Below are 16,449 nucleotides of genomic sequence, written 5' to 3'. Positions count from 1 at the left end.
AATTACCGGAATACTTTGGGCCATTGTGGCCAGGGATTATCATTGGCTCTGCTCTTGGGTGGTTCGGGTAAAATTTCAAATGTTGTAATACTCTTAGCTCCCTGACGCAATGAAGTGGCTATACAATCACAGCCGGTATCGCCACCACCAATAATTATAACATCTTTTCCCTCGGCCGAGATTATATCCTTTTTACCGCCCAATTGTTTCTTTTGTTGAGCTTCCAAGAACTCCATAGCAAAGTGTATACCTTTGAGGTCACGATTGGCCAGTGGTAAATCACGTGGCCAGGTGGAACCAGTGGTAATCAAGACAGCATCATATCTGTCATTAAATTAAGAACAATGTTAATAAAGAAAAAAATTGATCAAAACCTTATTCATCTTTACTTACTCTTGCAACAAAGTCTCAGCCGGCATATCTTTTCCCACATGAACATTGGTGCGGAATTCAATGCCCTCATCGGCCATCAAATCAACACGTCTCTTGACCACTTCCTTGGATAATTTCATAGTAGGAATACCGTATTGCAACAAACCACCCACACGATCATTACGTTCAAAAACGGTAACAAAATGACCGGCACGATTAAGTTGTTGAGCTGCTGCCAGGCCCGAAGGTCCAGAACCAACAATGGCCACACGTTTGCCACTACGTACCTCTGGTATTTCGGGCTTAATCCAACCCTGTTCAAAAGCATGATCAATTATTGCACATTCAATATTTTTAATGGTAACAGCAGGTTCGGATATACCCAAGACACAAGAACCCTCACAGGGTGCTGGACAAACACGTCCCGTAAATTCGGGGAAATTATTTGTTTGCAACAATTGGCGCAATGCCTCCTTCCAGTCACCATGGAATACTAGATCATTCCATTTCGGAATAATGTTGCCCAAAGGACAGCCATGGACATTTGATTGACAGAACGGTACACCGCATTCCATGCAACGTGCCGCCTGAACCTTTAGATTTTTGCGCACATGAGGGAAATTGTAAACTTCTTCCCAATCCTTTTGACGCTCTTTAGCGTCACGATAAGGTGCGGTCTCACGCTTGTACTTGACAAAACCACGTGTTTTGTCTAAAATGCGATCAGCTCTCTTTTGTTCCAAAGCCACGTCCTGTATGGCTTCCTCAATGTCCTTAATAGAAGGTTCGTTGCTTTTGCCATTTTCAATGGACTTGACATCGGTTTTTACTTGTTGTTCTTCTTTTTCGGCTTCAAGTTCTTTAAGGGCTCTTTGATAGTCATAGGGGAAGACTTTGACAAATTTGCTCTGCTCCTGAGCCCAGTTATCGAGGATTTCTTTGGCAATCTTAGAACCAGTCTTCTCAATGAAATCTTGCAATAGTTCCTTGATTAGAGCTACATCACCAGCCAATTCGAGTGGTAAAAGTTCTACCAATTCAGGATTTACTTTGGCTTTGAAAGAACCGTCGATATCGTAAACATAAGCTACACCACCAGACATACCGGCAGCAAAGTTACGACCAGTAAGACCCAAAATTACTACAGTACCGCCAGTCATGTATTCGCAGCCGTGATCACCAACGCCCTCAACTACTGCGGTGACACCTGAGTTGCGTACACAGAAACGTTCAGCCGCAATACCGCGGAAATAAGCACGACCTTGTGTGGCACCATACAAGCAAACATTACCCACAATCACATTCAAATGGGATTCATAGGGTACGGTGTCAGGTGGCGTTATAACTATATTGCCACCGCACAAACCTTTGCCCACATAATCGTTGGCATCACCCTTCAAGGTGACATTAACACCCTTTGCTAAGAAAGCACAGAAACTCTGACCAGCAGAACCTTCCAAGTAAATATCCATACTTTTGCCTTCAGGAAGACCAGCTTCACCATATTTGCTAAAATTCAAATAAAAAAGTTATAAGATTTTAAACTTTTTCCCTAGACAATTAAAACTTACCAAGCAATATGATAGCTGAGTGTAGAACCAAAAGCTCTTTCTTCATTAGTGATGCGCATTTTGAGAGTTACATTATCCTCGGTACCATTAAAGATGGGTTGGATTTTGCTAATAAGTTCATTGTCGGAACGTTTCTCCAATTGGAAGTCTTGTTTTACAGAACCTCCCAAGATATTTGTGCCAGGACGCAATTTTAGGGCATCTTGCAATATCAACGACAAGTCCAAAGTGCTGGCTTTTTGCGAGAGCTTATCAGATACACGCAACAAATCAGTACGACCAATAAGATCTTGGAACTTGCGTATACCTAAGTTGGCCATAATTTTACGAATCTATTCAAAAATAAAATGAATATTAAGCAAATTTGAATATATGAAGTTGCTCAGAGTTAACTTACATCTTCTGCCAGCATAAAGAAGAAGTTAATGACATGCTCAGGCTTGCCAGTGAACTTTTTACGCAACACAGGATCCTGTGTGGCAATACCAACTGGACAAGTATTCAAATGACATTTTCGCATCATGGTACAGCCTGTAAATAGAGTTTGAAAATTAATACAAATTCTATTCCTGCCATTTCCTTTATTAATAATCTACAAAGTTTTATTGGAAACTTACCCATAACAATTAATGGAGCTGTACTGAATCCAAATTCATCAGCACCCAAACATGCAGCAACAACAACATCGAAACCGGTACGCAATTGACCGTCAGCTTGGAGTACAACTCTGTTGATTTGTTGAAACATAAGAAAATAACAACAACAAGGAGGAACAAGATCAGCAATGGCAGCATTCAAGGTGAATCAAATGATAGCAACAACACAAAAACATAGAAAATAAAAAACGTATATTAGAAAAACTTCTAAACAAGTTTAAGTAAAGATTGAGAAAAAATTACTAATGAAGCCGCTGCAGCAGCTGATGAAGGACGATCAAACACGAGGTCGACTAGGGCGGAAGATGCAAGTGAGCAACTTAGCGAAAGATATCAAAGGGATCAACTAGTGAGATGATTGAATGTGTATTCTTGTTAAGATTAGTTTCTAGCAAGTAATGCAATCAGTTTATTAAGCTTTTGACAACGATGACGATCTTATTTCTATTAAAATATTTATAACATTCGTTTGATCATTTAGAAAATTTCGATCATGCAAACATTTCGTCAACAAATTTTAACGCTCACATCCAGAGACACACACACTCATTTGTACTGATACACACTGCCCACAATCCAGCATTCCAGGATTCGCTCACATTGGTTGTAGTACATTGAACGTTCTTTCTTGATGCTTTTCTTATTCGATCAGCAGTCACTCCAGTGTTTTGTTTTGTAGTGAGGGGAAGGAGTAGCGTGTGAGTTTTGTGTGTGTGTTCATTTCGTAAGCGTTATTGTTGTTTTCTCAGAAATGTGCAAAATTTGAAATCACTTCTTCTAACCGTTTTAAAACATGTGATTTGCTATGCTAGTCTTTCTAAATGAAACGCGACGCGCGACTTTTTGTATTTTGAGTACGCTCACTGTTTGTTTGTTAAAATCCTCTCCGACGACAAGGCCGTTGAAGAAGCTCGTTATCTGGATAACCAGGTTTTTTGTAAGTTATTGTATATTTATATATATAAGTATGTAGTTTGTTCTAAATGGTTAGTGTTGCTACGCGAAACACAGAACATTGACTAACTCACCTTGAACGTAGATTATTCAAAACCAAAACTTGATGAGTTTCTGCCACACCCAATTCCCAAGGTAGACCGGCACTCTTAATGCCAGTCCAGGAGCTAGCACCAGTACCACCATCATGACCCGAAATAACAATATGTTCAGCTTTGCCCTGAAAACGAGTATTTTGAAGATTTATTTGGCCCTGTTATATAATTTTTATTAAAAAAACATACCTTAGCAACACCTGAAGCTACCACGCCCACACCTACTTCAGACACCAATTTAACGGAAATACGAGCATTAGGATTTGAACATTTCAAATCATAAATAAGTTCGGCCAAATCTTCAATCGAGTAAATATCATGGTGAGGAGGTGGCGAAATGAGACCAACTCCAGCCACTGAATGACGAGTTTTAGCAATATCTTTGGTAACTTTATAGCCGGGCAATTCACCACCTTCGCCTGGTTTTGCACCTTGGGCCATTTTAATTTGCAAATCATCGGCATTGGCCAAATAGGAAGCGGTGACACCAAAACGACCCGAAGCTACCTGCTTAATAGCAGAACGGCGGCTATTTTGGGGATCTTGATCTGAAAAAATCATACATTAGATAACCACAATTAAAAATTAAAAAAAGAAATATGTAATACTTACTCAAATAACGATCTGAATCTTCACCACCCTCACCGGTGTTACTTTTGCCTCCTATACGATTCATGGTAATGGCCAATGTTTGATGGGCCTCCAGAGAAATACTACCGAAACTCATGGCACCAGTAGCAAAACTGCAAAAAAAAAAAAAAAATTATGTAAAAGAAAGTCTATTTTCACAAAAGCTTGTTTTTTCTTACCGTTTTACAATTTCACTAGCTGGTTCTACTTCTGATATATCGATCTTCTCACGATCACTAACAAACTCCAATTGACCTCTTAGAGTACATCTCTTAACACTTTCTAAAGTGGAATTCTTGAAAGCTTCAAATGCATTCGTATTATTAGAAACTGCTGCTTCCTGTAGACTAGCAATCGAGCCAGGTTCGTTGATGTGGGCTTCACCACCATGACGCCAATGATATTGGCCAGGATTGCGTAAAATGCGAGTATCAGCAGAAACTTTGCAATAAGTCATTTGATAACGTTCCAGACCTTCACGGGCCATAATCTCCAAAGTTACACCACCAATACGGGAAGCGGTGCCGCGGAAACATTTGTGAACAATATCACTACCCAAACCCACGGCTTCAAATATTTGAGCACTTTTATACGATTGCAGAGTACTAATGCCCATTTTGGCCATGACTTTAGCAATGCCAGTATCAATAGCCTGAGCGTAAGCCGAATAAATTTGCTTATCGCTGACATCGGGGCTAATGACACCATCATTACGCAAGGCTTGGGCCAATTCGAATGCCAAATAGGGGCAAATGGCATCAGCACCATAACCCAATAGCACGCAAATATGATGAACTTCGCGAGCTTCAGCAGTCTCGAGGATGATACCAACCTTCATGCGTTGATATGTTTCGATGAGATGATGATGTAGAGCACCCAAAGCTAAAAGAGCCGATACGGGGGCTTTGCCATTTTGTCCACCATTGCGATCGGACAAGATTAAAAGTTGATAGCCAGAAGAGGCGGCCGCTTCACCCTCGCGACAAATGCGATCAATACAATCAATATAGCCTTGTACGCCATCTTGAAATTGGAATGTAATGTCCAAAACCTTGGTTTTCCAACCGCGATGAGTATTGCGTTTCAGCAGATTTGTATCTGGAATGCTCAAAATGGGGTTGGGCAACCAAATGCGATGGACTTGTTCAGCAGAAGGCTTCAATAAATTGCCCTCGGGACCCACAGGGCACTGCATAGACATGACAACCTTCTCACGGAATGGATCAATGGGAGGATTGGTAACTTGGGCAAACAATTGTTTGAAGTATTCATAGGGTGTGGGCTGGAATGTTGAAAGACAAGCCAAAGGAGCATCATTACCCATAGATCCAAGAGCCTCTTTTCTACAGATTTAAATAAAACGTGATATTGAATAAAAGCCAACTGTGTTATTTGTTTTTCCACTAACCTAGTCTTAAACATTGGCACCAACAGCATATTAACCGATTCATTGGTGTAACCATACAAGGAGAGTCGAGGATCCAACATACCATGAGTAGCGGGATCGGTGGTATATTCTGCCAAACCATTGGCATTATCCGTATTAAAGACATTGGCGTTGCGGATTTCATCCAAAGTTATCTGGTTTGTGAAATGGTAGAAGAGTTATCGATACAATTTTTTGAAAGGATTTGTTTAAAAATCTTACAACATAAATTAAAGCAACTGATATTTTTAAGAAAATAAAAGCTTTCGAAATAAAAAAAAACATAAAAGAAAACAGCCAGCTTTGGAGCGCTTCATTCCGTAATCAAAATTTTGAAAATATTAACTCACCATCTTTTAAAGTCCAAAATTTAAATTTGATTAATTGAAGCATTAGAAGAAAGGATATACTAGTATTAATTATAATTTATATTTATTAAATATTTAGTTAGGTATTGGTATGGGAATTGTCGAAAATAAATGGGGCTCAGTGTTGTAGATTGTGTATGTTCTGTAGAATGATAGGTAGGGAGAGGAATGAGGATTACATTTTCATAAATTGGTAAATTTTCTAAAAAGGGATTTAAAAAGTATCTCTAAACGAAGAGGATTATGAATGTAATAAATAAGTAAGTTTTTATCTCAAGTTATCTAGATATTTTTATGTCGATAATTAAATAGAGTTCCGTTAACTTTCCAACACATTTTTGATAAAAGTCACGGTAAAATTCATATCTTATAGCTAATTTAAATGGCTATATTATAATTTAGCAGAATTCTTATTCGAGTTTAAATAGAACACTTAAATTCAGTCAAATAATCTATCATGTAAGTACATTTTGTCTAGTATTTATCCCAAATGGTTTTTTTAAATTTTAAATTAACTTAACTTACCTTCTGTTGTAACCATTCCGAATGAGGACGAGATTTGGCAATGTAGGTCTTAAGCTCAATATCTTGAATGAATTTCTTCTCTTGAGTATCGACCAATAACATACGACCGGGTTTCAAACGACTCTTCAAGGTAACCTGTGATGGATCAACATCATAGACACCAACTTCAGAAGCCATAACCAAAATATTCTCTTTGGTGATATAGAAACGAGAAGGACGCAAACCATTACGATCCAAAACGGCACCAATATAGCGACCATCAGTGAAGGAAATTAGAGCAGGACCATCCCAGGGTTCCATGACACAAGAGGCCCATTGATAGAAATCACGTTTCTCTTGAGGCATAGTTTTGTCATTTTGCCAGGCTTCGGGCACCATGGTCATGACCGATTCCGGTAGTGTGCGACTACTAGCTTGGGTAAGGAATTCCAAAACACAATCAAATGAACCGGAATCAGAAAGATTAGGTTCAACCACTGGATAGAGTTTCTTCAAATCATCACCAAACAATTCACTCTTCATGACACCTTCACGAGCCTTCATGAGATTAACGTTACCGCGCAGTGTATTGATTTCACCATTGTGAGCCAAAACACGCAAGGGATGAGCTCTCTCCCATGAAGGGAAAGTATTGGTAGAGAAACGTGTATGAACCAGAGCCAAATAGGTTTCGAATTCGGGATTCTTAAGATCGGTATAGTAATCCCAAAGTTGATCGGAAGTAAAGAGACCCTTGTAGACTATGGTTTTGGTCGAAAGGGAACAAATATAAAAACGGCGACCTTCTTTAGCCAACTCGTGACTAGCACGTTTACGCAATACAAATGTCTTGCGCTTGAAAGTCTCATCATCCATGCCAGCTGGACGAGTCACAAACACTTGACGAGAATATGGTTCCGATTTACGAGCTACCACACCGATAGCATTCGTATTCGATGGCACATCACGCCAGCCCAACACCTCAACTCCCAAAGACTTGGCTAATGCATTAAACTCTTGCTCAGCTTCCTTGTGAGTTTGATGATCCAAATAGAAAATACCAGTGGCATAATTACCAAGTTCTGGCAATTCAATGCCCTGAGAAGATCTGAAATTGGCGAAATAAAACGTAAATAATATTTATACAATTGTTTAAACAAATTAGGGGTAATTTAAAGTAGTTATTGTTTATATGTATATCAAATTAAATCAATTACAAGTGTTTGTAACGCCACACCACATACGGGTTGACGGGTTGTTACTAAACACCATTTCCTATTACATTTAATAACACATTTGTGGACGTAAATATCAATCAAATGGAATTCAGAATATTGTGATTACTTGTCAATAAATGATGACAATTTGCTAGACTGACAACAAATTGATCAAAATTGCAAGTAATGCAAGCTGATAACGGATTAAAGGAATCTTCCATTTCGCAATACGTAATCGTGAATTAGGTTTATGAAGAATGTTATAAAATTGTGCAATAAATTCGTGATTGTACAAAAAAAAAAAAAAAAATAAATATGAGCTGATTGATGATTGGCAAAATACTATAGGAAATGATGTAAAATAATGAATGATACTCGTCTGATATGGATGAATGACAACAGCGACTTTGTATAATAAACTATAGCTTGGTTTTCTTTTCTATTAAATACCCCCCATCAGAATGGGTCGTATGATGTGACGTAAATTATAGTGATAATACAATTAAATTAGTAATAAACAACACTTTTACCTAGATGCAATTCAATTGCAAAAACCTCATATTTCATATAATTCAATTGTTCATTGGTTTGGTTTATTTATTTGTTTGCTTTTAATAGTGTACCTCGGGCTTTTTTTAGAGAATGCAATTCTATTAAAAGCTCCTCTTGTCCACACTCTTAGACATCCATATCAAACAGACCACCAATCAAGCAAATATTTCATTACTTATCAACATTTTTTTTCACATTTTATTCAGTTCATTTATTAGTTGGATCGATATCAAATTGTGTTTGGATGTTTGCATTTCATAAATATATTACATAAATCAAGCTTCAAGGGGGGTAAAAAAATAATTAAAATAATTCCTTAATTGCCATCCCATACTACGTTGGAAAGTAGTATTTCAGATTGTGAATGTGTGTGCGAAATGCATTTCTTATCGCTTTAAAATTAAATTGAAATGCTGACTGACAGACAGACAGACGTATTTACGTTTGTACAGATGGTGGTTCTTTGAACTTGTTACTTAATAATTAAAGTGATTGCTTTTAATCGTTTCACACTTTTACATACAATTAAGGAAGTCATTAAAATGTTAAATTGTATCAACTTCGAAAAAAAAGTTCCTTAGAATTTAATGCATTACATGTAAATAACTCAGAAAATGATGGGTCCATTATTATACCCTTCACCTTCGTGAGAAGGGTATATATAAGTTTGTCATTCCGTTTGAAATTTCTATAATATAATTTTCCGACCCTATAAAGTATATATATTCTCGATCCTTATAGATAGCGGAGTCGATTTAGCCATGTCCGTCTGTCTGTCTGTTGAAATCAGTTTTTAGAGGTCCCCAGATATCGGCGAGATCCGAATCTTCAATAATTCAGTTAGACATGCTTTCGAGAAGATCGCTATTTAAAATCAGCAAAATCGGTCTATAAATAACGGAAATATGAGCAAAAATCCGAGACAACCTCTGAAAATTTCATAAAAAAACACATTTTTTCATGCTTTGTTAAAAAGCAACAACAACACTGTGAATTGGATAAAAATGTAAATGTGTGTGTGGAGATGTATTTGGTTTTATTCAGATGTGTATTTTTTTGTATGTTTGCATTCTGTTCTGTTCTCACGAAGGTAAGTGGGTATAACAAGAACAAGTAGATAAAGCAGTAATATGTTGGTAATAAGCTCATATTTGTTTGAGGGTGGTAATACAGTTTAACGGTGGTATTGCAGTACAACGATTAATATTTCTTTCTGCTACAGTTTATATTTGTTTGTGTGTATGTTATGTGTGACATGTGTGCAGAGATACAAAATAAATAAAAACTGTTTTTAAAACATACTTGGTGAAGGGTATATAAGATTCGGCACAGCCGAATATAGTAATATTGCTTGTTTTTGTGTTACAGAAATCAGTACAAACCCAATATACATACTATGTATGTATGTACAAAACTTTCAATACACGATATCATAATTTGAAAGAAGTCGAGAGTCCATTTCTAATTTCGAATCTGGCATTATATTTTCTCTAATAAATTTGGTTTTTGAGATTATATCTTCTTAAGTTTGAAAGCTTCTTAAGTTGGTTTTAAGCTTGAGGTTAAGATAAGAACAGATTAAACCTTATCAAATTCAGGAGATTGCACTTTCATAAACTGATAAAATACAAACAAATATATGTTCGCGCTATTATATCGATTCAAATATAACTATATCTAAAAAAGTGTATGTATGTTATGGAGAAATTCTGATGTTGAATCTTTTAGAAAAGTGTGTAACTAAATCTCTGGGTTAAAAGCTTGTTGGCCTGTGTTATTGAAGCGCTATATAAAACAAATGTTGTCCTATAACTCATCTAATTTCCGACTAGATAGTACTAATTTCGAACAAATGTTTTCGCATGTTGCGTGTCTGGACCTACATTTTATTTAAATATACATAGTATACATATGTATTACTTGCATATAAAAGTTTATAGTCTAGTTTACAAAATTTCTAAAATTTATTTGTAATTTAATTAACAAAATAAATTAGATCATTAAAAATATTTTATAGCGTTTTGCCATGGAAAATGTAATGTAAAACGAAAAATGTTCGTATGTAGGTGTTTATTTATTATTTAATTATAGAACTGTATTGAATAAAAATTGAAAAAAAGCAAATTAGATAAATAATCACAAAAGTAAATAATGGATTCCAACTGTATAAATACTGGAATACTGCAAATATTTTTTTTTGCAATTTCTGTTTATTTGGAATTAATATGCATATATGTACATATATGTATAGTATGTATGTAATACGTGCGCTAATCAGGGAATTGAAAGAATTATTGCTTACAAGATTTTAAAATTTGTGTCTACACCTTTTCGAGTTCTATTTTTTTTTAAATTTTCAATTATATATCGAATACAATGCCGAATTTTAAAGCGAATATAATAAGTAAATTACCGGAAGATGTTTTACTATGGGACTATTGTCTATTGCGGACACATCATTTTAACTTTTATAAAACCGATCTGAGCCAAATTTGGTAATATATGTATGTTATTAGGACTTCCATATAAAATTTCGACTTGTGATTTACATGGACAGACATGATTGATTGTTATAATTTACGGTAGGTGTAGGACCAACATTTTAGTGCATTACCAACATCAATACATCAAACAGACATCAGCACATCAGTAAGTTATAAAAAAACTTATTTTGCTGTCACTCAAACTATAGCATTTTATAGTTATCCAAAATATTCTCTAATTATCGAAATTACTTTTATATGAAAATTAACACTATTGTTCCACGCTTTCAAGTAGCCCCAATAAATTAGATTACATTCTAGCTACGAATAACTGAGGAAATAATATTTTTACTCTACTAATCGCATTTTTTAAATTGTATAACAGACACGTGTTAACATTATTAAATTTAAATTAAAATTTCAGATTAAACTGTAACAATAATCAGACGCGCATTTCTATAAATTAAAACCTCAATTCTTCAAAGTATAGACTTACAATTTCATTATAAAATCATTAAATGCAATAAAACGAAACTGGTTCCATGCATTTACATAGATGTAAAGTAAGGAATTCGGTTGGCAAAAGTGTGTGAAGGATGATGAAAGGGAAATACATAGTTTTAAAACGTATGATGTTGAATCAGTCATGGAAAGTTTATGTTTTAAAATAGTATTAACTATTAGACTTAACTATAGACTAGACTAGAGAAAAGATTATTATTATAGACTAGACTATAGACTACACTATAGAATAGACTACAGACTAGACTATAGACTAGACTATAAACTAGACTATAGACTAGACTATAGACTAAGCAATAGACTAGACTACAGACTAGACTATAGACTAGACAATAGACTAGACTATAGACTAGACTATAGATTAGACTATAGACTAGACGATAGACTAGACTATAGACTAGCCTAGACTGTAGACTAGACTGTAGACTAGACTGTAGACTAGACTGTAGACTAGACTGTAGACTAGACTGTAGACTAGACTGTAGATTAGACTATAGACTAGACTGTAGATTAGACTATAAACTAGACTATAGACTAGACTATAGACTCGACTACAAACTAGACTATAGAGTAGACTATAGACTAGACTATAGACTAGACTACAGACTAGACTATAGACTAGACTATAGAATAGACTATAGACTAGACTACAGACTAGACTATAGACTAGACTAGACTATAGACAAGATTATAGACTAGACTATAGAGTAGACTATAGACTAGACTATAAACTGGACTATAGACTAGACTATAGACTAGACTAAAGACTAGTCTATAGACTAGACTATAGACTAGACTATAGACTATACTATAGACTAGACTATAGACTATACTATAGACTAGACTATAGACTATACTATAGACTAGACTATAGACTATACTATAGACTAGACTATAGACTAGACTATAGACTAGACTATAGACTAGACTATAGACTAGACTATAGACTAGACTATAGGCTAGACTAGACTATAGACTAGACTATAAACTGGACTATAGACTAGACTATAGACTAGACTATAGACTAGACTATAGAATAGACTATAGACTAGACTACAGACTAGACTATAGACTAGACTATAGACTAGACTATAGACTAGATTATAGACTAGACTATAGAGTAGACTATAGACTAGACTATAAACTGGACTATAGACTAGACTATAGACTAGACTAAAGACTAGTCTATAGACTAGACTATAGACTAGTCTATAGACTAGACTATAGACTATACTATAGACTAGACTATAGACTATACTATAGACTAGACTATAGACTAGACTATAGACTAGACTAGACTATATACTAGATTATAGACTAGACTATAGAGTAGACTATAGACTAGACTATAAACTGGACTATAGACTAGACTATAGACTAGACTATAGACTAGACTATAGAATAGACTATAGATTAGACTACAGACTAGACTATAGACTAGACTATAGTCTAGACTGTAGACTAGACTATAGACTCGATTATAAACAAGACTAAACTCTAGTCTATACTCCAGTCTATACTCTAGACTATACTCTAGTTTAAACTCTAGACTATACTCTAGTTTATACTCTACTATAGACCTAAGGCTAAGTGTACTGCAGACTCGTATATTTACTGCTTTGAGGACTAGTTATCAAAAGTTTATAATTAAGAAAATGTACTGAAAATGTCGTGAATGAATTTTCCGTGCCTGTGTTAAAAGAAGTGAATACTTTCTCTTAAATATATGTCTCACATGCAAATTCTTTTATAAACGTGTGAAGGTTTTGATTACGAATTTTATATATCTAGTTTATTACACATTTTTATATACATAGAATTTTTTAAAATTACTTCATAAATACATTCTTTAAGTACATTGAAATTTCATTTAATAAATACATAGTAGCCATAAGTTATGAACTAATTTAGCACAATTCAATATGAAATAATAATAATTTTCAAGGTCGTGACTATAAAAATGCAAAAGTAATATGAACTTGTTTACAACGACGATCGAGCTACCTACCTATTTATACCTTAAATTGAATGAAGAGAAATTGAATGCACTATAATTAGTAACAATATATGTATGTGTGTGAGAAAAGTACTTAAATAGAAATAAATTATAAAAAAAAAATTAAACTATACAATAAATTAGAAATGGAAATAATTGCTATAGTAAATTAGCGCTGATCATCGTCATATTTGTCTACATCTGGTTTAGCTAAAATAGCATTACTTATCGGTCTGTCGTCAATTTTAAATTAGGAAAGTTAACACAATGTACTCTAGACATGACAAAAAATAGTTCAATTTAGAGCAAACGGGAAGTAAATAATTTTAAAAAGGTGATCTTTCTATGACATTGATACTAAATATTTTAACATTTAAAGTAAAAGTTGAACAAGAAATACTTTAAATAAAATGAATTTAAAACTATTTTCCAAAGCTACGTAACACAAAAGTGCTACGTGATTAAGGGATTTTTTATTTTAATGGGGCCTATTTAGCTTTATTTGAAGTCTATCTACTTTATTCATTTTAAATAACAATATTTTTAAAAATAATAAATTATTTCAAAAAATACAATTATAGTATATAAAAATTATACTAATTTTGTATTGTTTTCATTCACATCCATTTATTAGTAAACACATTTATCCAATTCACAATCGTTGTCGTATCATTGTATGTTATAAAGATTTTTCAATAAAAATATGTTCAAAGAAAACAATAATAAGAAGATTACCACACACTACAATATCACCGTACAACACCGATTGTGAATTGGACAATTATATATTTGAAAATATATATATATGAAAAATATATGTGTTTTTCGTTATTTAACAAAATGTATAGAATATTTTGAGATTGTGCCAACAAAAATAAACACAAAAACAATATTTTTCTTTTATTTTAATAAATGCATTTACATATAATAAAATATAGAATAGGACATGAAGGCGGGTGGTAAAGGTATACGTTTGATCGATAATAAATTTCGACGTTTTTGCAATATGTACATAAGTATATTTCTATATGAATGTATTAGCATTGCATGTTTATACTTACAATGCTTTGGCATATAATCCATGGGGTATAGAAGCCATAACACCAGCGCCATCGCCAGTGTCATTATCACAGGCACAAGCACCGCGATGATTCATCCGTTCTGACAAGGTCTGGGCATCACGAAGAATCTGGAAATATATAAATGTAAATGGAAAATGAATTTGAGTTCATTTGTTTATACCTAAATTTAAAATTTTTCTTTGCAAATTTTTGGTAACTAATTCAAACATGTTCTGTACAAAGAAGTATATACAATGTTTCTGGCTTTCGTATAAATGGGTCTTTCAGTAGGTATATCAATGATTAACATTGAGATGACAACTCAATTCTTTCATAGTTTCAATTTTGGTGAAGCTTACTTCAAAAGGTAAAAATTAATTGTTTTGTATGATAGCTGGCAATAACCAATCAATAACCATTAAAGGCCTGATATCAGTCTAAGCATGGATTATATGTTATTACAACAGAACATAATATATAAGGTGGCGAAATACCATGTAATGTTCGCAAACTGCCACATTGTTTATACGACCACATTAGATGACTGGTCTCAGTGTATTTTCTATATAATGTCACATCATTAGTCCAGCTGATCATTGTTTACAATTTTTTATGCATACACTTGTATATATGCTTAAACCGTATGTTTGTCAAACTTCATATACATAAATTTTACAATCACACCTGTCTTAGCTATATATAAAACGATCTCTCAGTGATACCCAGTGGGGAATCATTCAAGCTGTCAAATAGTTCGGAGGTGTCTTCCCATTCGAGGCATGTCAGGAAGAATATACGAGAAAAACATGTGCAGATATGTACAGCATCCACAAGATCAGTATTCGTATATGGCAGCTTTGAACGACATTAATAGAGAGGACATAAATCGGTTGCTGGATATCGCATGAATGGCAGACATGAAAGAAAACATGCCGCGAAAACGAGATTAGTTCTGCACAACTAAGATCAGAATAGAGCAACGGGTTCAATGCCTACTGGTAATTTATATACCGTGCTATCCCTAAGGAATGTGGTCGGGGTCCTCATGACACCCACCATATTTTTAATTGCTCAGCCAACCCTGCTTTACTTCGTCCAACGGATTTATGGAAGCATCCAGTTAAAGTATCCTAATAGCTTGGATATTGCAGTAGAAACCCCACAAAAAGATTATTGTATAGTTTTAGTTTTGACAACAACACCAGCCTTTGAATATCCATCCATAAAAATGATTTCCATAACTAATTCACAAAATGTCTGGATCTTAGTAACAGAACCTTTAATTTTAAATCCTTGAGAAATAGTTAATCCCTTTAATTAAAATAAAAAAGGACAAATTTTGGGCCCTACAATACTAAACAGAATGCCAGCCAAATGCCAAAATCGGTTACAATAAGACTACTCGATTAGACAACATTACCTTTATCTAACTAAGGGGGCTAGGATTATATGATTCAGACTGAAATTTTTGTTTTTATAAATCTTGTACATAAACAGAGAATGTTTACTGACAATTTTAGCCCTCATTTCAACAGAGAGACACACAAACGGACAGATATGGCTAGTTCTACCTAGAATCTTAGCTGGATCATTTATTTATATACATTGTATATTGTAAATCTGAGATCAGATTGGGCATGACCGAGTAAGTTAAAATAAGGTTATATAACGGACGAATTTCAAGAACTTAAAATTTTCAAAGCTTTAAAAGGACACAGACGGAAAGACAGATACCTAATCCACTCTAGTGTTGTTGGGTATAAATTGACCGGAGATGGTGGGTATGATTCCCACCTGAAGCACACAAAAGGCCAATGGAGGCCTAGGTGTATTTCTTCGGATTTGATGTAACATACAACATTCATTCAAACTAACTTAATAAAGATATGTACATTAGGGCCTTAACATTTATACAATTTTTTAAAATTTCGAATTGGTCAAATTTATGCAACTTTATTTGTTAATGATTTTAGAAAAACTACCAAAGAAAAATTTCAAAAACACATTATCCTCAAAGGAACACGTTTTGCTATGTTTACAAA

At 34.4% G+C, this 16,449-nt stretch overlaps 1 protein-coding gene across 2 annotated transcripts in view; it reads right to left on the bottom strand.

The window, feature by feature from the left end:
• Positions 1 to 16,449, bottom strand: part of LOC111683468 (glutamate synthase [NADH]) — a 50,713-nt gene that overhangs the window by 716 nt on the left and 33,548 nt on the right. Inside the window, exons 3-15 of one of the 2 annotated variants that reach the window (XM_046953165.1) lie at positions 14,408 to 14,535; positions 6,598 to 7,684; positions 6,055 to 6,057; positions 5,687 to 5,859; positions 4,458 to 5,621; positions 4,261 to 4,391; positions 3,838 to 4,196; positions 3,628 to 3,773; positions 2,561 to 2,670; positions 2,341 to 2,474; positions 1,944 to 2,275; positions 394 to 1,881; positions 7 to 324 (exon numbers count right to left, since the gene is read on the bottom strand). In XM_046953165.1, the coding sequence (XP_046809121.1) occupies positions 7 to 324; positions 394 to 1,881; positions 1,944 to 2,275; positions 2,341 to 2,474; positions 2,561 to 2,670; positions 3,628 to 3,773; positions 3,838 to 4,196; positions 4,261 to 4,391; positions 4,458 to 5,621; positions 5,687 to 5,859; positions 6,055 to 6,057; positions 6,598 to 7,684; positions 14,408 to 14,535 (5,573 nt within the window). The remainder of the gene's footprint in view (positions 1 to 6; positions 325 to 393; positions 1,882 to 1,943; positions 2,276 to 2,340; positions 2,475 to 2,560; positions 2,671 to 3,627; positions 3,774 to 3,837; positions 4,197 to 4,260; positions 4,392 to 4,457; positions 5,622 to 5,686; positions 5,860 to 6,054; positions 6,058 to 6,597; positions 7,685 to 14,407; positions 14,536 to 16,449) is intronic. The other variant, XM_046953166.1, reaches the window with a different exon arrangement.

This window comes from Lucilia cuprina, chromosome 5, assembly GCF_022045245.1.
Source record: "Lucilia cuprina isolate Lc7/37 chromosome 5, ASM2204524v1, whole genome shotgun sequence".
Taxonomy (NCBI): Eukaryota; Metazoa; Arthropoda; class Insecta; order Diptera; family Calliphoridae; genus Lucilia; species Lucilia cuprina.
Note: the sequence above shows the minus strand (reverse complement) of the source record. Positions and strands in the feature narration are given on the sequence as shown.